Genomic DNA, 23,060 nt, shown 5'->3' with positions numbered 1-23,060 from the left:
CTTGTAATTTAAATACCAGAGTAGACAAGGATCAATGAGACATTGAAAGGTTTTTAAATACAAGTATAAAGAAATTAACCAAAGTTAACTTGGCTGAGCTGTTTTCCATGGAGTGTAGGAGGCTGAGGGGAGACCTTATAGAGGCATGTAAAATCATGGGGAGCATAGATAAGGTGAATGCTCAGTCTTTTTCAGAGTCGGGGAGTCTAAAACTAGGGGGTGTGCGTTTAAGGTGAGAGGAGCAAAATTTAAAGGGGACCTGTTGGACAAGTTCTTCCACACAGTTTGGTGGGTATATAGGACAAGGTACCATTGAAGTGGTAGAGGTGGGTACAATTACAACATTTAAAAGACATTTAGGCAAGTACATGGATAGGAAAGGGATAGGGCTAATTGCAATGGGACTAGCACAGTTAGACAACTTGGTCAGCATGGACAAGTTGGGCCGAAGGGCCCATTTCTGTGTTCTGTCTATTATTGGCTATGTGTATGGGAAAACAGAAGAAATGGTTGTAAAATACAAAGCAAAGACTTGTCTGTAAAAGATGAGGCTTCGCTTAGGTAGTTGAGCTATCAGGATCAGTAAATTGATTCTGTATCCGGCTAAAAGTGAAGGCTGACAAATTTGTGAAAATCTAATTGTTAGTAAAAAGTCTGTGTGAAAATAGCAGTTCAAGAGATGAAAAAGAATAAAATAACACTGCAGTTAGTATCAGGTAAGTGCTTTATAAATCTGAAAAAAGTGTGGACATGGTATTGTAATCATGTGTCAGACTTCAAAGGAATAAAATTCCAACTCCAATCAAAAATTGGTGGATTTTATATCTATGATTGTAATGGAAATAATGAAATGTAATCTAAGTTTTGATGATTTCCATCAAGAACATGAGAAATAGATGATGAAAATACAGTAACATTGTTGGCCCATGACTGGACCTGGTTAGTTTGACCAACACTTTGGTGCAGTCTTCTAGATTAGATGTTAAACTGGGGTACCTTCTATCCTTTGACGGCTGTTATACTGTTTGAAGTGATTGAGAATTATCTTGGTATACAGACCAGCATTTATCCTTAAACGTCATCGGAAATAATAATCCCATTACTTGATTGTTGATTGCCTACAGATTGACTGCCTTGTTGAACCATAGAACAAAAGTACAGTTCACAGATAATTTCCTGTGGAAAAAGTAGATGTACAAGGTGCTGCATAAATAGCACATTTTAAATGTTTCATGTAGTCCAGTGTGAATTATTTCCATGCTAATGTAGTTTTGAGAAGAATGCATATAATCTCAATTTCAATAAATTTCTGAAAAGATGTATTGTGGAACTGTACTGAGAACTTTTTTGTCTTTCTAATTGCAGGCACACCCTTTCATTGTAGATCATGGAGAGACTGGTCCAATAAGGTGCAACAGGTGCAAGGCCTACATGTGCCCTTATATGCAGTTTATTGAAGGAGGACGGAGGTTCCAGTGTGCCTTCTGCAGTTGTGTTACTGAAGGTAACTCTTTGGTTCTATTAGAATGCAAACTTTTTTTGGGGGAATTATTTCTCCCTCATTTGATGTTCACATAAAATAGAATAGAACAGCACAGTCTAGTTCACAATTCTCCATGTAGCATCGAGCTAATACTAACTTTTGAATATGTCAGAGATTATATGCCCTGCTTTTCACTTGCCTTCCTCCTACATAATACAGTTGGCAGAGCAGGAATTGGTCCTCTTCAGTGCACTGTGTAAATTGCCATGGAACAGCCTTTGATCTTCAGGAACCCCAGCCCTACAAACCCTTCATGCTTGTCCTGCAGCACATTTGATATCATTAATTTTTTTTTGAAGTGTCAAAATAATCGGCATGTTTCTGTTAATTCTGCAAGATTTTTAAGTTGAAGTTGTGCATTTTAGTGGATAGCATTTTAAGGTTTTTCTTAATGTGACTGACTTGTCCATGTTCCTATCCCACCTTTCTGGTGTACCTGGTAGCCACATTGTAACTCCTGTTTCTCCTTCCTCAGTACTGCCTCACTATTTCCAACATTTGGATCACACTGGCAAGCGAATGGACTACTACGATCGACCGGAACTGTCTCTTGGTTCCTATGAATTTTTAGCCACTGTAGACTACTGCAAGGTATTTTATATATAATTCCCTACTTAATCAACACACCCCTTTTCACAGTCGTTAAAGTGTAAGTTAAACCTTTGATTTACAAAAATGCCTATTCTGTAGATCTTATCCAAGTTTTCTAAATTGTACCCTGTGGCATTAAATAATGCATTATTAAATCAATTGATGTGGATAACCACGTTCTGCTTGTAAATTCCTTTACTGCCGTATGTGCTATTTAATATTGCCAGGTAACAAACCAACCCCAACCAAGAAAGAAATAAGATAATTGCTAATAGTTTTGTTTTTAATGCTTAGTCAAGTCTCAAGTAAGTCATTTATTTGCCAGCACTTGAAATTTTTTTAAATCTTGTATTCCCTGACATGTTGATGCCTTGCGTAAAGCAAGGTGAATAGCAGTTGTGTTGGCTAAGACAACTTATCTGTTATCCATTTATAAAATATGTAATTGGATAAAAGTGTCTTAAAGCCAAAGCTACAACACAGTGATTTATCATTAGCCAATGACTTTCTGCTTATGTGCTTCATTGCCAAGCCTTTGTTCTGCTGCAGATGGGTTTGTAGGAGAGAGGAGACCATGAAGTTAAGTGAGATTATGTGTTAGGATTTCCAGTCTTGTCAAAATAAAATCAAGGCAAGCCAATGGTACTATTTTGGCAACAGCTTCAGCAGAATTTTGAAATGGGGTTTCCTTTTCACCATTTTTAAAAAAATCTTTCCCTCTCTCTCTTGAAGGCAGTGATTGTTATTGGGGCAGCTCTAGTGTATGTCCCTCAGCTTGTGGTGTGTGCCTAGACAATTGCAAAGTTGAGGCCATGGTTGCTGCAAAGGGTTTTGCAGAAATGTACACAAGATCTTTAATTTCAACTTATAAAGAATTTCTTTTGCAGAACAACAAATTTCCTAATCCTCCTGCTTTCATCTTTATGATTGATGTATCATACAATGCACTGAAGAGTGGGCTGGTTCACCTATTGTGTGAGGAGCTTAAATCTCTGTTGGATTTCCTTCCAAGGTGAGAGTGTTTTGCTGTACCTGTTTAAACAGAAATAACTAGCTCTATAGAATCTCAACAATCTTCAAGTATCAGTTGAAGACCAGCTGAAAGAAGTTGCCTTCCATTCCAGGCATAACGCATTTAAAAGGAAAATAATTTTAGTTATCTTTTAAAGGGAGCAATCCCACCTTTGCCAGTTTCGCTACGTAAATGAGTCCATTATTCCTGACACAATGCTGATAAATCTGTCCCCTCTCCTTGTGTGGTGTGCAAACTTGGTCTCATTAATATATACTAAAGTGTTCCTAATACTTCCTAAGAGACACTGCATCATATTTCTCTCAAATCTTAAAAGATTGTTCACCATATCACACATCTCTCTGCCCTTTGGAAAGTTTAATCTGTGTTGCCATTATGTCCATGGCTGAAATTACAACTGGTTTATTTCCATTGTTGTGGCATAGGGCACACTATTTAAGGCATTGTACTTAAAATCTTTCCAGTTCCAAGCCTGGTGCTGAGGAATAATGTTTTTGAACCTTTGTTTCTCTCTTCCAGGGAGGGCAATGCAGAAGAATCAGCTATAAGGGTTGGCTTTGTAACATACAACAAAGTTTTGCATTTTTACAATGTTAAGAGCTCGTTGGCTCAGCCACAAATGATGGTGGTGTCCGATGTAGCTGACATGTTTGTACCCTTGCTTGATGGATTCCTCGTCAATGTTATAGAGTCACGGGCTGTGATAAACAGGTAAGAACCTCATCCAGTGGGGAGAGCATGGTGTCATGTTGGAAAGCTTCACTTGCAACATGATTAATACACTAATGTATTCTGATGTGTAATGTTCTTGTTGTGAGGTTTAAGAGTGGTCACTGATCACTGTACAGTGAACTCTGATAATTGCTAAGCCTATTTGTACTGGTGTGGGGCTAATCTTTGGAACCTTGAGTTGTCAATTATGGTTTGAAATATCTGAAATGAGGTACCTAAATATCAGTGCCACAGCTTGCAATTGCTGAGATGTAGCTCTTGGTCATCCATTCTGTGGCTCCAGTCCTGCAACATGATAGGAATTCAGAGTTTAAGTTGCTCTGATTTTCAGGATGTCTTGATGAATTCTCAGAACTATTGAATTTGATTTTGTAACTTGCCATGATGGAGTTTGAACTTGTGGCCTTTGGATAGCTGGATCAAAGCCAGATGCTTGCTTACCATTGCGAGTCTTGTACATTGTACTCTAAAGTTAAGCAACTTGTTTGCAATTTGAACTAAATGTCATCTTTAGTTAAATCTGGGTATTGTCAGTTGAATGGTCACAATGCAGTTCATGTAACTGAATTGCAGTCTTGCTGATCAGCTTAAAGTAACAACAATAATGGCTTTTTGTTTTCAGTTTATTAGAGCAGATTCCTGAGATGTTTGCTGATACCAGAGAAACTGAGACAGTTTTTGGACCTGTAATTCAGGCTGGTTTGGAGGCCCTTAAGGTAAGTCTCCCTTTTATATCCATACCAGCTTTGAATCTGCAAACTGTGTTGAATATCTAGAGCAATGGATTTGGGGCTATAGATAGTCACCTAAGCAGAATAGTAATGATTGAACGACTGCCCTCAGTGATTGGAGTTGAGCATGGGGCCACAATTATGAATATGGGTATCCAGAACTGCATTTTGATGGGAAAAATAATTATTGCTGTTATTGGGAAGAATGGATGTAATTGTATTCATGAGTTCTATTTGCTTTTGTTTATTTTCCTTTGAGTTCTACCTTGTCTCTATTCCACTGAGTGACAGGATGCTCATGAAGTTTTGTACTTGCAGGCAGCTGAATGTGCTGGCAAACTGTTCATATTCCACTCTACCTTGCCTCTTGCTGAAGCACCTGGAAAGCTAAAGAATAGAGATGATAAGAAGCTTATAAACACAGACAAAGAAAAGGTAGGATGATAAAGATTGGTTTACAATATTTGAAATTCATTATTTCTGAGGCTGTCATTTTTGGAAAAACAATGCGTTTTCTGAGTAACTTCATAAATTTGTTCTCCGGATGTGTGTGATGCAACAAATGCCATATTTACTACCTGTGTCTGGCTGGACCTGAGTCAGCTTTGGTCTGGAGCTAAGTAAAGTTCAAATACCACCAAAGGATGTTTGTAAACCTATAGGCTTTTTATAATATGTGGCAAGTTTCAGTGTTATTTCATCTGATGGAGTCTAAAAAATTAAAAGAACTGGATTTCCTGTGTATAGCAGTAGTAAGGTGCTGATGAATCTCAGTCCCAACTAAACTCAATGCAAGCTTCATATAGAGAGCCTCCCTTTCTGACTCAGCACATTATAACCTCAACATTGAGAACAATGATTTGCAGATAATCAGAATTTCTGGCATTTTTATTTGATTTTTAGCATTCACTCCACATTCCTTAGTCCTTTGTAGATAATTCTTCTTTTATAACTCCAGATCTCTCCCTCTTTCACTGTCTTTTATCCTTTGATTACACCTACCTCTCACCCTATCAAACATTTTTGCTCTCTCCCCACCTCTATCCTTGTATTTTAAAACATTCTATCTCGAACTGCTCATCCAGAAATGGTTATTCCCAACAAATGCTGTCTGACCCCAGCACTTTCTCCAGTTTCCAGCATTAACACAACTTCAATATATTGTGTGCATTTATTTATTTCAGGTTCTATTCCAACCTCAGACCAGCTTTTACAATAATCTGGCCAAGGAGTGTGTGGCACAAGGCTGCTGTGTGGATCTCTTCCTATTCCCCAATCAGTATGTCGATGTGGCAACCTTGGGATTGGTTACTTATCAGACTGGGGGTTCCATTTATAAATACACGTACTTCCAGGTAATGTTTGTCAGATTACTGTGGCTACAGAAGAATTTTGCAACTCTCATTCAAAGGCCTAGCACAAATGTGGCTCCGCTAATGCATACTGTACATATCAAGCTATTCAGCTGTGCTTTCATTGCCTTTTATGAGAAATGTGCATTATTCATGTCATGAGTAATGTTTTCTCCTATTAACAGGTAACAGGCTTGAAGGGGAGTGAGTTTTCAGCTGCATTACTTGGAATAAACTGCAGCATAAAATGAGATTTGTTTTTAAATTTGATTGTGCATTTGAGTTCAAAAATTGCTTTCATTTCTCTGGAGACAATTCAGATCTATTGTGCACGAGGAGTCCAGATTCCTTAGGCATATTTGTGCAGGTCACACCTCTCGTGTTGCAGATCACAGTTGATTGGATGAAGCAGCTGTGAGTAGTTTCCATTTCAAATAATGTAAGGTGATATTGCAACCTCTTTCCGAAATTGTTACAACTGAGGAGAATTGAATATTGGTTTAAACCCTAATTCCCCTTGAGGATTTTCTGAATGTTATTAGTTACATCAGGGATTGCTCTTGCATTCTAAATAGTGCCATAAATAGTCAAGGCATTTTGCTTGCCCTCATGGTGTGTGTAAGTGAGAAAGATTGTAGCCACAATCCTGATTTATTGAAGAGAGAGAACTTGAGTTTAGAAAACACGAGCAAAAAAAAGAAACCAAGCATTGGGATGCTTTTGGCCACCCATTCTATTTGATTGGAATTAATAGCAACCTTGACATTAAATTCTATTACTTTGGCCTTCTGAAGACTAAAACTGCATTTCTAGAAGCTCATTATCAAGTAGTTTTACTCCCAGTAAACTACTTAAACTAAACTTTGGAAAGCAAAACAACTAGCATTTTCTCTATTATGCAGATATTTAAGGTGTTTTTTTTCCCCTGAAAACCAGGCACAAGCAGATGGTGAGCGTTTCCTGAATGATCTGCACAGGGATGTTCGAAAAGTGATTGGTTTTGATGCTGTGATGAGGGTGCGCACAAGTACAGGTATGTTGGTTCATGAACTGATATCTTTTAATGGTCATCAGTATTTGTTTTGAACTGATCATGTGAGCAGATGGTAGTCCAGAGTGCAAACTCAACACAGCTTCAGACTTGTGAACAGCCTTCAACCTTTGCACGTGTTTCCCAAGGAGTATGCATTCCCCAATCACTGACTTGGTTTCATGTATATGCAGTGCTGAATCTTGGCATTTTTTCATTTGCAATGTATTTCACTTTCCTAGGTATGAATAGTTTCATTAAATAGTACATATTAGTAAGTTTTTAAAAGGAAGTTTTGTTATTTGAAAATAAGATTTCATGAACAGAGTACTAATTTGCAAAGTGCTGATAATGCAGACCCTTTGTGACTCCGTGTTTCTACAGTTTTAATCTGAAAGCATTTGCATCAGATAAATAATAAAACTTTGATTTGTATCTTAATCAGATGCTGGTATAAAAGAAACTAATTGTAAATATTTGCTGCTTTTAAAAAAGAAATCCAGTTTTATTTCAAATGTACAAAATGTTAAATTTTTAATTCCTCATTGCAAATTTTGGTTATGCTTTTTGTCAATACTTGGATGCCTTGCAACTAGTGAAAATGAAACTTTCCTGTGTAAACAATTCCCATTGGAACTACTAGATAACTTTTTTGATCCCTCCATCCTGCTGCACCCCATGTTGTGGAGCTGTGCTCATTGATTTTCTAAAAAATAAAATCAAGTGAGGGACTTAATGTGTAGATGTAACATTTTATATTTCTTTGTTAGGTCTGTGATTGTAGAACCTTGTATTTCTAAATGTTTCATGTGGAGAAACAAAAATGTTTTTATTCTAGGGATTAGAGCAACTGATTTCTTTGGCTCCTTCTACATGAGTAACACAACTGATGTGGAGTTGGCAGCATTAGACTGTGATAAAACCATTACTGTAGAGTTCAAACATGATGATAAATTGAATGAAGAAAGTGGAGCTCAAATACAGGTGAGAAAATCGTATGACAGTTGCAACTAATTCACTTTTTAGATTTGTAGCAATTTTTCTTGTGGATTTATGAATACTCCAGAAAATTGGTATTGGTTTATTATTGTAAATTTGGGGAACTAAAATTTAGAGAATTGTTTTAGTTGCTCATGACACTTGCCACTCCTTTCCTGTATTTAGTTCACTGGATCCACTACTATTGATATTCCATCTGAGGAATTGTGAAGTTAAAATATACTGACTACATGTTTGTGATTGGCACTTTACAGCCTTGTTTCTCCTTCCCAGTCATCTCTCTTCGGATAAAAAGCCAGTTTTCTCCATTCTTCATTTGTCCCTCTGTTCTCTGGCATCTGGGCCTCCGAACTGCCTCTGGAGCTTGAATATCTGCTCTGCACCTTGGTAGTCAGATCTGTACTAAGTACTCCACACAAACTGCATTCTGACTGAAGAACTGTACAGTTTGAGCACATTGTCCTGTGAAGCATTTCATTTGTTATGTCCTGGTTTCATTCTGTTTGCATTGTTAATTGCTTATACTTTGAAACGAGTGCAGTAGCTAATATGCACACAGTAAGATCCCAGGCTCATCAGTTTGGCAAGGACCAGATAATGTTTTTGTAATGTTGAATGATGAGAAATGATGGGCAGAAAATCAGAGGTTCCTCCAATCCACCCATCCCACAATGATCCAAATAAAAATTCAAGATGATGCTTGTACATCCACTAGAGAGAGCAGTTGGGACTTTGGTTTAACATTTTATCTGATCTTCATTATTGTACATGATTGACAGTGTTGATCTTTGTACTCAAGACTCCAGAGTGGCATTTGAAGCTAATGACTGCCTCTTAGAGGCAAAAGCTGAGTCATGTCAACTTGACTTCTTCACCCTCATTCACCTGTGCAATATGACTGCAGTTTGTAGTTATCCTGCAATTATACAGTGATAATTTGGTGCTTGCACTTCAAATGCATGTGACCACTTAAATATTCAAGCAGGTTAATTGATAAGGTTGAAGCTTTCAGCCTCACTGAATAGTGAAATCATACACCACAGGATGCAGCTTTTTGATCAATTGTGTCTGTGCCATCTTTTAGAAAGAGTCATCCATTTAGTAACATGCCACAACACTTCTCATGTTTTTTGCATATTTTCCCTGCCTTCTATTTATCTGGACTATTTTTGAAGATTGCTATCAAGTTTGCTTCTACTATCATATCAATCAGTGCACTGATTTGTATTCATACTCAATTTAAGTTGTAGATACTTTGGATGCAAGATGAAGCTCAATGAAAAGCACTGTCGCTTCTTTGTAGCTTCAAGTCTCACCCCAGGCACTTTGAGCAGAGAATCTGGGCTGACATTGTGTAGTACTGAAGGAATGTTGCACTAGTAAATGGTATTTTTGGATGAGATCCCTGTCTGCTCTCTCGGGTGGACATAGAAGATCCCCTGGCACTATTTTGGAAGAGTAGGAGGGTGCCTGAGTGTCCCAGCCAATATCTTTCCCTCATCCCATATCACTAAAGCACATTATATGGTAGTTATTACATTGCTGTTTGTCAAAAGCTGTTGTATGTAAATTGACTATATAACAAAAGAGACTGTGCTTTAAAAAGGACTAAATTGGTTGTAAGATCTCTTGGGATGTTCAAAAAGAGACACAAAAAGTACTTTTGAAATGCCAGTCTGTCTTTTATTTTTTTTTGTATTCAAAGATATTCATATTCTCTGCATAGTTCACATTTCTCAGATGGGCCACTTGCAACATTTGCTCAAGTGTATTTTGATTTCCATTGAGCTATATATTCATGCATTTGCTAAATGAACATTTTCTTTCTTTTTTTCCTCTCCTACAGTGTGCTTTGCTCTACACCAGTTGCAGTGGACAGAGGAGGTTACGCATACACAACCTTTCCCTTAATTGCTGTACTCAGCTTGCTGACCTGTACAGAAACTGTGAAACTGACACACTTATAAACTTCTTTGTAAAATTGGGTATGCTGTTGCTTAAATTCTGTCTTATTATTTCAAAATTGTCTTTATGTAGTGAATAATGAGGTGTCTTCAGCACTACTTCCACTTGTATTATTCTGAGGGGAAGGGGATATTAGACTGGGTTCTGGCCCTCATTTTTTTATCTGGGCAATGTGCACGAGGATAGGTTGTGCTTTGTTAGTAAGGTTGTACAGATCTAACAGTCTTTCCAGACCGACTGAGCACCCCAACAGCTGAATAATGCCCACTCTGCATTACCTGAAGTGGCCCTGGTGCCGTGAAATTGGCCTCCATTTGACACCTGCAGTGGAGGAGAGGTGAAAACTAGCAGAGAAAAGGAGAAAGAAATGATACCACGGTTAACTATAGAAAACCATTCAGCAAAATCCAAGGCTGGTTTCTGGCTTCAAATAGTTGTCAGCTACCCAAGGTTCATTAGATGCAAAGCCCATATATTCCCCAAATTCAATCACGTGTAGTTTTAAAATTGATCTCAAATGAGTCCGACAGAGAATCCTGAGAAGTCCTGGGATATGGGTAATTTGTTGGGGATTTTTTAAATCTTGTTCTCCAGCTAATGGATGCTTGTTATTTAGTAAGTTGGTTTCAAATTGCTGCCTTTATTGCAATCTCATGTTTCTTTGAACAAAGCTAATACCGATCAGGGTTGTCTCTAAAGATGTCAGTCGAATGCAACATATCGGACAGGGTCATTGATGCTACAGAAAGCTTTGAAAAAACAATGCACGTTATTTTCAAAGGCCAGCAGTCTAGTTGTGGTATGTTGACAGTTCATCCAATTCCTTGTAAATTTCCTTTAGATCCAAAGTTGATTTTAAAAGATCTCCTGGGTTCTTATGATTGATTTGTCGTACTGCTGGAGGTAGTTGTTGATATTTGTTGTTGATATTCATGTGTTGGCACTTTGAGTAAATGAGGATAAATGGAGCAGATAAAGCTTTAAATGTGAATGTATAAAAGTGCTAAACATAAGCAAAAGCAGGAGTAGGCCATTCACTCCTCCGGAAATGAAAGTCCAAAAAATGGCAGATGTTGGAAATCAGAAGTAAAAACAAAGGGCTGGAAACAATCAGATCAGGCAGTATTTGTGGAAAGAGAAACAATTCCTGTCTTGGGTAGAATATCCTTCATCAGAACTGGGAAAGAGAAAGCTAGTTAATTTTCAGTAGCAGAACTCGAATTTCATAATTTTTGCTGCCAATTCCACCCTGTTGTTATCTTCAGATAGTCTAACTCCGACTCTTCCCTTTTCTGGATCTCTTTGTCTCCATTCCAAGGGATATACTAGCAATAAACATCCATTACAAGCCCCCAGACTCAAACAGCTATTTTCCTCTCACCCTGCCTCCTGTAAGGACTCCATTTCACTTTCCCAGTGTCCCTCTCTCCCTCTCTCTCTCTGTGCTGCATTTGTGTCAATGATGAGACATCCATGCAGATGCCTTTGAAATGTCAGCCTCTTCCTGAACTGAGGCTTCCCCTCTACTATCGGGGACAGAGCCCTTGACTGCCTCTTTATCTAATTTCTGTACCTCTGCTCTCAAACTCTCTTATCCTGGTCAGGGCAAGAGCAGAGTTCCCCTGTTCCAGTCCTTCCACCAAGCCAGTTTCCACATTCAAGGGATTATCTTTGGCAATTTGTGCCAGCTTTGACGAGATCCCCCTACCAGACACATCTTCCCCTTTTTTTTAAACAACTTTTCAAAAGGATCTCTCCCTTCATGACTCCCTGGGCTGCTCTTCCATCCCCAACTACTACTGTCGTGGAACACCTTGCCATGTAACTACAGGAGATGCAATGCCTGTCCTTTCGACTCCTCTTTCTGTGCAAACACCTGGGGACCCAAACAGTCCTTCCATGCGAAGTAGCAATTCGCTTGTACTTCCAATCTAGTGTACTGCATTTGGTGTTCATCATGTGATCTCCTCAACTAATGAGAAATCAAATGCAGATTGCCTGTTGCTTTGCAGAGCAGTCTGCAGGAGTGACCCTGAGCTTCCAGTTGCCAGTCACTTGAATTCACCACCCTTCCATTTTGACCTTTCTGCCTGTGGCCTCCTGCGCTATTATAAGACCCAATGCAGCCTTGAGGAACAACTCGTCTTCCGTCTGGATAGGTTGCTGTTGTTGGATTCAATATCAAATTTTCTGACTTTGGGTGACTTGCTCTTTCTATATCAGAACTGGTCATTTCTGCCCATTCTGTTGGCTGAATTTTTCTTTCTATTATCATCTGGCCTGCCGGGCAGGTCCCATGGCCTTGCTATTAGCTAAACAACACAGAGAAAGAAGCATAATTGGCTTCTAACTGCTGCATTAAATCCTTGGTCTAGCCCTATCATATTCCATTTGATCTTCCCAGCCCTCCCCCACTTCTCTGCTGAAAACTAATTTGTTTTCTCTTTCTCGGTTGTGACAAAGGACCTTCAACCAGAATCATTAATTGTTTGTTTCCACAAACGCATGTTATATTTTTAATTTGGCTCATGTTTGCTCCCTCATTCAATGAGGTGAAAGGTGATCTTTCAGCTCTATGCCACTTTCTGTACCAACCCGACTTCCTTGATTGCCTTAATGATGAGATATCTTTTCTCTTCTGCCCTGAAGTGGAGCTCAGATCATTAGATTCGAGGTGGAGTTGGTTAAATATTTGAAAGATCAAGGAATTGAGGGTTATGAGGAACTGGCACAGAAGAGGAGTTGAGGCCAGCATAGATCAGCTGTGATCATATTGATTGGTGGGACAGGCTTAGGTGCCTTGTGGCCTACTCTATTTTCTTGTGTTCTTGTGAAAACTTTGCCTCCTTGGGTAGAGAACTGGAAGAAGATTCAACAGCCTCTGAAGAAATTTCTTCTCATTTCAGTCCTGAATGATTGACCCCTTATTTTGTGACTGTGTCCCCCTAGTTCTAGACATCCCAGCCTGGGGAAATGTGATCCCTGCATTTACCTTCAAACCTGCTAAAAGTTTTGCATGTTTCATTCTAAACTCGAGGGTATAGGCCCAGTCTACTTGATCATTCCTTGTAGAATATCCATACCACACTAGGAATCCATGTTGCAATCCCTCATGAATTTATTCATCTTTAGGTCGGGAGATCTGTTCTGTAGATGGGATTCCAAATGTAGTCTCACCATTTCCCTGTATGGTTTTAGCAAGGCATATTTATTCTTGTATTCAAATTGGGTTGCAGTAATGTCCAACGTACTGTTTGTTTTTCTAATTGCTTGCTGTACCAGCATGTGGATTCTCAAGGATTCATGTACAAGAATGCCCAAGTCCCTCTGAATAGTCACACTGTACAAAAGTTAACCTTAATTTTCTGCTAAAGTGGATGACTTTACATTTGTGTTTTCTTAAACAATCCCCTTGAAACCTTTCCAACTAATTACCATGTAGAATTTGAAATGAAAGGTGATTGAGTAACATTAAAAATAGTTTGTTTTTCTCCCCATTCCCACTTACCTTTGTTCTTATCTCTGAAATCTTCATAAAATGTCAAAATATAAAATAATTTTCCTCCTTTTTTTCTCAACAAACTGGACCATATTAACAACATGGAGGGCTAGTGGCCCTAGTGAATTGTATTGATATTGATCATACATGTTCCTTTGAGGACCCCTTTGTTTTCTAATTCTATTCTAGCAGATAAAGAATTAGATTGAGATATTGTTATGCACAGTATATGTACTGTATATGCAGTTGGTCTAACACTTAATGTCGTGTTTGTAGCTTATCGTGGTATTCTGAGCAACCCCACAAAGACTGTGCGGGAGTCCTTAATTAATCAGTCTGCTCAGATTCTGGCCTGCTACCGCAAGAATTGTGCGAGTCCGTCATCGGCTGGACAGGTAAAACTGTGGTCTTTTTTGCAAATCTGTATTGTAATTGCATTTGCTTTTATTTACAGGATAGCGGTGTTAGCAAGACCAGCATTTGTTGCTCATTCCTAATTCCTCTTGAATGTCTTGTCAGGCTCGTGTTAATAGTTAAGAAGTTTGAACTGTAAATAACCTTATCTGGTTTTATGACAGATCAGTAGTTTCGTCCTTATTGGCGCTAGCCTTTCATTCCAGATTTATTGAAGTAATGATTTAAATTTCCCATAGTGGAGTTAAATCCAGGACTTTGGTTAAATAGTCACATAAAACCATTATACAATTTGCACCCTATATTTAGGGGGGCATCAAATGACATGTTGGTTGCAGCAAATTTGAACGTGGATTTGCCACTTTGAAAGATGCCTGCACTGTGGAGCTTGAACAACTTGCAAGGTCAGCAGCATTAGGAAACTTTAGCAAATTGAGGAGCAAGCATCTGTAAAGCAGCCCCCAGTTCCTGTTCCTGGTAAATGTGCTGTCTCCTCACGGATTAGAATCGGTCGTGGACTGAGCAGTACCTGTCACATACTATGGGGAAAATTCCCCAATAGATTCCAAAACTACAGAACTTGATCAATTATATGATTTTTGTTTTGGAAAAAGGGGGAATAGTAATGGAATATGGAGTGAGAACATTACATATGTCTGGCTGCCAGCTGAGATAGTTGATTAAAGTGTGTCTAATGTTCAAGAACACTGAAATCAATTACTTGTTAACTATCACCTACCTATTCACTCCGACTACTCCACAATAGATTTTGGTCATTAGTAACTTGTTGGAGCTGTTTATTATCAATTGATAAATGAAATGGGGCGGCACAGTAGTGTAGCGGTTAGTGCGATGCTATTACAACACCAGCGATCGGGGTTTGATTCCCGTCGTTGTCTGTAAGGAGGCTGTACATTCTCCCTGTGTCTGTGTGGGTTTCCTCCAGGTGCTCCGGTTTCCTTCCACATTCTAAAGATGTACGGGTAGGTCAACCTGTGTTTAAAATAAGCGTCACGGACTTGTTGTGCTGGAAAGGCCTGTTACCATGCTGTATAAATAAAGTTTAAGTATGATTGACCATTATTTTTAGCAGTGTTTGAGACTTGTCTATTGATTATCTGGAAAAGAAAAGTATTTTTTCAAATCTGTTTGCTAATAGGTGGTTTAATTACAGCAAAAATAATATTTTGTGAATATTGAAGTTTTCTATCTGCATGATTACAATGCACTGACTTTTGCTGTTCAGAAATGTTTAGTCCCTTGAGCCTGCACCATTCAGTCACTTGTGTATTATTGAATCTGTTCAAAGTAACATGCTGGCCTTTTTAAAATTAAATCAACTGGGTGGGTCATTGGTCTGCATTCTAAGTTATGCCCACACCATAAGAATGAATGAAAGCTGCACATCATCCTCCTTGGGGATAAGTATCCGAGAATGCTCCAACCACTGCCATAATGGATGATTTAAGGGCATGAGCTGCAGTGGTTTTCAAGCATCCAGGGATGGGCAGTTAAATGCTGGATCTTCCCAAGTCTCCCAGAGCCCTCGAGACTGAGATCTGAAGCTGTGAAATGCACTACAAGTTTTCCTTGTACAGTGAAAATGGCTTGTGCCTTCTAGGTTTAAGCTACTTAAACATAAGTTACTTAACACCACTAAGTGCAATCTGGCAGTGATTAAAAATGGGTTGTTTCTATTCTTCATTGTTAGAGTCAGATTTTGGGGAATTTAGTCACTTTCTTTGTTAAAACTAGCAGTACTTAGCATGAGTGTGAAAGAGATTTTTTTTTGTCCCAGCACTGTGGAGCATTTCTCATGAAACACTCTGATTTTAGCACTGCAACAACGTTGCTTTGATGCTTTTCTCTACAGTTGGCACTGGTTTGATCTCCAGTTTTGTTCCTTATACTGTTTTACAAGTAATTCTTCCCCAAATATTTTATGAACTTTCAACTATTTGTAGCTGATGACTCCTTCACTCTAGTTTCCCTCTGAAGTATATTGTTGTTTGTGGAAGCTTTCTATGTAAGTAGACGTATATAAACAACATTCTTAATTTGCTTTCTAATTAGAGGGGGGGGAGTGTGCTCTGTGTCCTTCCTGGAACTCCCTGTGCAAGCCCCTGAAAAATGTCAGTGCAGCAGTATAAGGCAAGGACATAGCTAGAAATGCTACATTAACTGAAGGGTGGTGTATTGATGTGGAAAAAATGCATTGTAATTGCAATTAAGAGAGAAATATAAAGCTTCAAGACTTAAGTAGCTTTGTATACAACCAATTAAACATTGTCCCTGGCTAATGGGTAATTTTTTTCTAACTTGCCACAATTTTGTGCAGTAAATTTTTGTCCTCTTAATACTGGCTTACTGGAGTTTTACTCTTTACCTGATCAAAAATAGTCATCCTAAACACATGAAGCCTTGTTGAGATCAGCTCTTTTTTTTAACGTAGAATGCAAGAAAGTGCCAAGTTCTCCCTGTGTTCATAATTTTTCTAAATTCATGTTTTGGAAATTAGTGCTACTGGCAATCCCTAGTTGCCCCTTAACAGTGACTCATTAGGTCATTTCAAAGGGTGTTTAAGTGTCAGCCGCATTGCTATGGACCTGGAGTCTCTCACAGGCCAGATAGACTCTTTACTTGTCCTGTTCGTCATCCTAATTACAATCTCGTGAGTCCACAACTTGCCTTTTCACTATTTCTATATTCCTGTACCTTAAACCTAGCTGATTCTACCAGAGTGCATGAAGTTACTGCCTGTGTACCTGAACTGCGTATTGAAGAGTGATGTTCTCCAGCCTGGAGCTGATGTTTCTACCGATGATCGGGCCTATATTCGCCAGCTTGTTGCAAGCATGGATGTGTCGGAAACCAACGTCTTCTTCTACCCTAGGCTTTTACCTGTGGTAAGTAACAATTCGTGCAGTTACTGTAGAATAAATTTGGAAATTTATCTATGAGTATATGCTGATACCTTTTGCCTGCAATATTTGTTTCCATTTTCTGTTACCTTGTTAGGCTCTTTTAGACATTTTAAAATTGGAAAATGCTGCTCTGAACCTAAAAATGAGAGTATTTCAAATAATTACCAATAGGATGGCCTAGTTAAATTTGAATGTATAAGATGTGTTGATCTGCACTAAATACACAAGAAAGTCAGAGCAGGAATACCTAACAGACCCCTCGAGCTTGCCTTGCCATTCAATATGATTATGGCTGATCTTCACTGGCCTCAAGTCCTCTTCTGTGCCAGATACCCATCATCCTTGATTCCTCGTTTTCAGATACTTGTCTATCTCCACATTAAATGTATCTAATGATCTGGTCTCCACCACCCTCGGGGAGTTGGCGGGGAGAATTCCAGAGACTGAGAGGAGGAATTTCTATAGATATTAGCTTTAAATAGCCAGCCCCTTATTTTGTAGCCATGACCCCTTGTTTGTGAATCTTCACTGGTGAAAACATCTCAGCATATACCCTGTCAAGCCTTCTGTACTTAAATAAGGTCAGCATTCACTCTTCTAAACGACAAGGAATACAGATCCAAAGTGTCCAGCCTCTCTTGATGCGAAAATCCTCTCATATCAGGAATTGGCCTGATTAATCTCCTTTGGATTTCCTCTAATGCTACAGCAATCAGTTTTTAAGCAAGGGGACCAAAACTGTGCACAGTATCCCAGGTGTGGCCTCACCAACGCCCTGTGTACACCTCGAACAAAGCCTCCCTGTTTGCAATAAAGGCTGTCATGCAATTTACCTTAACTACTTGATAGACCTGCCTGCTACCTTTTTTGTGATTCACATCCTGAAATTCACTCATTTGCAGTCTCTCCATTTAGATAATCCACATTTTGATACTTACTAGTGCATGAACTTGCACTACCATATTTTAAACTCCATTTGCCAGGTTTTTATCCATTCAATCAATCTGTCCCATTGCAGGATCACAATATCTTCATCACAACATGGCCTTCCAACTATTTTCACATCAGTAAACTTAGAAACCTGGTATTTTGTTCCCTCCTCCAAGGCCAAGAACTGATCCTTGGAGTACTCCACTGGTTACATCCCTCCAGCCTGAAAAGGACCCATTTATTTCAGCTCTTTGTTTTCTATGTGACACCCACTTTTCAGCCCATGCCAAAACTTCCTCCAATACCTTGGGCTTTCAGTTTATGCACCAGCCTTTTATATGGCACCTTGTCAAATGTCTTTTGGAAATCTAAATGAACTACATCTATAGGTTCCCCTCTGTGAACTCTCCCTGTCACATCTTCGAAGAATTCAAACAAATTTGTCAAACATTTACTTTTCATAGCCATGTTGAGTAGGTTTGATTTTATTCAGCTTTCCTAAATGATTAGTTGGTTCCTCTTTTCATTATTGACTCTGGCATCTTGCCAGCAACAGATGTTTAACTAGTTTCTAGTTCCCTGCCTCTGTCTTGCTCCCTTTTTGAACAAGGGGGTCACATTGGCTGTTTTCCAGTCTTCTGGTACCCTCTTGGAATTTTGGAAGTTTTGAAATTTTTCAACCAAGGGATCCAGTACCTCCTGCAGCCACTTCCTTTCAAACCCTTGGTGCAGGCCATTGCTTCTTGGAGATTTGTCCACCTTTTGCCCCTTTGTCTAATACTTTATCCCTTGTGATTGGGAATTTTACAAGTTCCTTCCTGTTTGAAATCAGCACATTTGTTTTCTTACAGATATTTGAGGTGTCCTCCATGGTGAAGACTGATGCAAAAAATTGATTTAGCATATCTGCCATTTCTTTCCTGTTACTAATTCAACAGCCTCATTCTCTGGAGTCCCACCTTTACAGCGGCCTTCCTATTTATACATCCATTGAAACTTGTACTGTTTGTTTTGATATCATATGCAAGTGTTCTCTTAAAATCAGTTTTCTCCCTTCTGAGCCTCAGAATCTTTTGCTGCTGGATCCTAAAAACTTCCTAGTCCTCTGGCCTGTCACCAGCCCTTGCCATTCTTAAATGAGCTCTAAGGTGGTTCTGAAAAATCAGGAAAAAAAAGATGCTTGAAATCTGAAATAAAAATAGAAATTCTGATAAGGTTCAACAGGTCAGGTTCTATCTGTGGAGAGAGATAACGGTTTGTTTCAAGTTTTTTGACCTTTTGCCAAACACGATATGTTAACTGTTTCTTCCCAGAGGTGCTGCATGACCTGCTGAGTGTTTCTAGCATTTTCCATTTTTCTGTATTAATTTGCTGCTTAAACTCGGGATTAGAGTTATTGCAGGTTTGAAGTCTACTTGTCCTATGCCCAATCTTGTTATGGTGAAGATCTTTTGGGTTCTTTTTGAAGGTCTACACCCACTTGTACTTTACAGGTGTTGATTGCCCTCCCATGTATACAATGTGTGTAGTATCAGTCCTGAGATTTGAGCACTGTTTTAAGAAGCCATATCTGTCCTTTCAGGAGAAGCAAGAGGTCTTTTGACTCTGTTTTGGAGAGCGGTTATCCTCATTACCCTGGGAATTATTTATTCCTGAGCAAGTGTAATTTGTCAGCAAATCATTTGCAGTTTGCCACATCACTTCATGTGAGAGCTTACTATGTGCTAAATGGTTGTGATGTCTCTTGTAGCATAATGGTTAGTACACCAAAAACACTTAAATGGCTCCAAGACACTTTGCAGTGTCCTAAGGAAATGCTCTGTGTTCAGAAGTGTCACCTAAATGGCTCTAAGAATATATTTTTTTTTACTGTTGTTAGGATTGTTGAAACATTGATTAGTCTTAAGACTTTAATTCTGACAAAACTCCTCTCTTCTCTCTCTCCTTAGCACAAAATGGACATTGATAGTGATGACTTTCCAGTGGCCATTCGTTGCTCAGAGGAACGATTATCAAAGGGTGGCATCTATTTGCTGGAGAATGGTTTGAACCTCTTCATATGGGTGGGAATGAACACACAGCACGACCTCATCCAGAGCATCTTTAATGTGCAATCATTTGGCCAGATTGACTCTGGAATGGTGAGTTTCAGACGAACATGAATCCTCCTTTAGTGATATTTTTCTGAGAGTTTTGATTAATACCCAAGATCTTCTATTGTGAATCAAAAGTAACCATGCATAACATTTGTGCTTCTATACATTCTGTGACTCGGAAATTAGTAGCAATAATTTTGTTCTCCATTCTGATCAGTTGCTTCCTGAAGATTAGAAGCATTGTCTCAAATTTTGTTTGTTGTAGCTTTTGTTTTCAGTCAGATGAGTTTTTGACTGTTATGGCAACAGCCCTTTTGGCATACAATTTATAAATGCGCACCTGAGTTTTCCAGATCGGCATGCCTTAATTTGAATTTGCTGCAAGTTGGGAGATTTCATTCTGCTTTAGAGTACTGTTACCACATCAACCATTCAAGTATGTTTATGGCAGCACTTCTATAACTATAGCATTGGTATGAATAAGCACCAACTCCCAAGTAATTGTGGTCCTATTACATCAGGACTTGACTCTCTGAATTTAGCAATGATTGCAGCTGCTTCACATTGCCACTGCATTTGGTGGGAGTCCATTTCTCAACAGAATTGCAAAATATAACCAGTTTAACTCCAACGTTCTATTGATGAAGTTGGTTCCTGAAAAACTGTCTGCCTACTTTTTTTAAAAAAGCATTAAATGCATAAATATTAAAATATGCGACATTATAGTTGATGAATGTCCTCATTGTGCATTCAGTGCTAAGTTTTATGAACCATACATTTTGTCCTTTGTGCAATGCTAACCATCTGATTTGACTTGTATTTCATTCTCAGGCCACTCTGCCACAGCTGGATAACCCGTATTCCAAAAAATTACGTTCCATGGTTGATGCAATTCGTGCTCAGAGACCCAGGTTTATGAAGGTAAAATTTAAGTCCAGCAATATATAGTTGCTATATTAATCATTTTGGGTACTGCAGTGGGGTCTTTTTGGAATATCCTGTGTTCATTGCTTTAGGAATCTTGGAGGGAGGGTTTGTCACAATAGTTGAAGGAAAGGGGTGGTATCAGCTGCATATCCAGCCTTGTCATTTGCACCCATTATTTTCTGAACTTGAAGCTGGCAGAACTCTTTAATAGTTAGGCACTTCTAAATTTGACATGGTGTTATCTGCCTTGGGACAAAGAGCCAAACCTCCAAAGCGTCTTGCAAGTGGATCTTGAACAAGGCTCCGTATAAGCCCCTGTTTGGTCAATGGTATTTATGATGATAACTCTGACATGTTTCTATTTTCTTGGTACTGTTCACATCAAACTGAGCAGGGGAATCGGATTTTGGTTTTCTTTGCTATGATACTGTGTCCTTGCTCTATTGAGGTGCATGTATAAAGGATGCTACAGTAATGGGTGACTTTAATCTATATACAGACTGGCTAAAACAGAGCTGCAGGAATTCTGTGGAGGATGAATTCAAACTGCATCAAGACTAGTACATTGAGGAGTCACCTGAGGAAAGGACTAGATTAGATATTGTGCAGTGAAAGGAGATTTGTTACTAATCTTGTTGTGCAGGGTCCTTTGGGACAGTGACCATAACATGACAGGATTTTTCATTGAAATGGTAAATGTCGTTCAATCTGAAACAAGGGTGCTAAACTTAAAGGAAATTATGAAGGTAAGATGAGTGACTTGACTATGATTGGGGAGTTTTGTTAAAAAGCATGATGTTGATGGGCATTGACTAACATTTAAGGAACAAATGCAACAACTGCAGTAGTTGTACAGTCCTCTCTAGAGTATAAACATAAAGGAAAAGTGACCGACCATGACTTAGCAAAGAAGTTAAAGACGGATCCAAAAAGGAAGCATATAACTTTGCCAGAAAAACTGAGCAGGCCTGAGAACTGGGAGCAGTTTAAAATTCAACCAAGGACCAGCAATTTGATTCTGAGGAGAAAATAGAGTATGAGAGTAAATGTACAAAGGACACAAGTGGACAGTAAAGATGTCCAGAAAGTATATTAAATATTTTTTTTAAAAATGACAAATGTAGGATCAGAAACAGGGTAAATTAAAGTAGGAAACTAAGAAATGGTAGAAATGCTTAGTTTCCCTCTTTGTGGAAGATGATGCCAATACCTTTCCAGAAGCTAGGGAACCAAAAGACCAATGGAAAAAAATTAAATTAAATTTATTATCATAAACAATTGTTGGAAAAATTAATGACCTTGAAAACCACTAATTCCCTCGGGCCTGGATAATCTGTATCCCAGAATACAGAAAGAGGAAGTAGTGGATGCATTGTTAACTTAAAAATTCTATAGAAATTCAACAATTGCTGTAGTTTGAAGGGTGGCAAATGTAACTCTACTGTTTATAAAAGTAAAGGGAAAAGGTGGTGGGGGGAGGGCTATAGACAGGTAAGCCTAATGTCATTAGTGGGGAAAATGAATGTCTGTTTTAAGTATGTGATAACAGGACATTTAAAAAAAATAGACAGGATTAGACACTGTCAGCATGGATTTATGAAAGGGAAATTGACAACCCTGAAGTTTGCTTGAGGCTATAATTGGTAGTATGGTTAAGGGAGAAACATGGAGGTGAATTTGGATGCTCAGGAGGCCTTTGACAAAGTCTCTCATGTTAGTGTGCTTGGGATTAGGGATAAAATACATCCATGGATTGAAAATTTACACAAGGGAAATGGAGAGTAGGATAAGTAGAACATTTACAGGGTCCGAGGCGGTGACGAGTGGGGCACAGCAGGGATTAGTGCTTGAGCCCCAACAATTGATCATGCTCAGCGTTGATTTGGATGAGGGAAGCAAACATAATATTTTTAAGTTTGCCAGCTCTCAGAATCTGGGCTCCCTCCCTTCTTTCACTCCCCAAGGAACAGGAGGCGATGTGTAACATCCCCATCAACTGCACAATAGCAGACCTCTCAAAACCGATTAAAATTGGTACATAATTTGCAAGTACCACAAATGCTGTCAGAAATGAAGTCTGGCACTTGAATGTAGGTTTGGGGAGGAAGCTACATTGCCTGATGAGGTTTTAACCTCTAACGACGCCTTCCTTCTGCAGCAGATGTCAGAGGTCCCTGTGCTCTATTTGATGAGGATTAGGGAATTCTCTGTGCCCCCAATCAACATTGTGCATTAACCATTCCTGGCAAAATCTGGTTATTTCATTCACTATTTTTGTGATCTTGCTTTGTACA

The 23,060-nt window shown here is 38.9% G+C and overlaps 1 protein-coding gene across 1 annotated transcript in view; it reads left to right on the top strand.

Annotated features, from left to right (window-relative positions):
• Positions 1-23,060, top strand: part of sec24c (SEC24 homolog C, COPII coat complex component) — a 55,336-nt gene that overhangs the window by 30,819 nt on the left and 1,457 nt on the right. The window contains exons 9-22 of the mRNA XM_052041594.1: positions 1,366-1,504; positions 2,019-2,134; positions 3,022-3,146; positions 3,687-3,878; positions 4,522-4,615; positions 4,949-5,065; positions 5,815-5,985; positions 6,919-7,015; positions 7,851-7,996; positions 9,858-9,996; positions 13,752-13,870; positions 16,616-16,795; positions 19,693-19,884; positions 20,671-20,760. Coding sequence (XP_051897554.1) covers positions 1,366-1,504; positions 2,019-2,134; positions 3,022-3,146; positions 3,687-3,878; positions 4,522-4,615; positions 4,949-5,065; positions 5,815-5,985; positions 6,919-7,015; positions 7,851-7,996; positions 9,858-9,996; positions 13,752-13,870; positions 16,616-16,795; positions 19,693-19,884; positions 20,671-20,760 — 1,917 coding nt within the window. The remainder of the gene's footprint in view (positions 1-1,365; positions 1,505-2,018; positions 2,135-3,021; positions 3,147-3,686; positions 3,879-4,521; positions 4,616-4,948; positions 5,066-5,814; positions 5,986-6,918; positions 7,016-7,850; positions 7,997-9,857; positions 9,997-13,751; positions 13,871-16,615; positions 16,796-19,692; positions 19,885-20,670; positions 20,761-23,060) is intronic.

Source organism: Pristis pectinata, chromosome 30 (genome assembly GCF_009764475.1).
Source record: "Pristis pectinata isolate sPriPec2 chromosome 30, sPriPec2.1.pri, whole genome shotgun sequence".
NCBI lineage: Eukaryota > Metazoa > Chordata > Chondrichthyes > Rhinopristiformes > Pristidae > Pristis > Pristis pectinata.
This window is presented reverse-complemented; position numbering and strand designations above follow the sequence as displayed.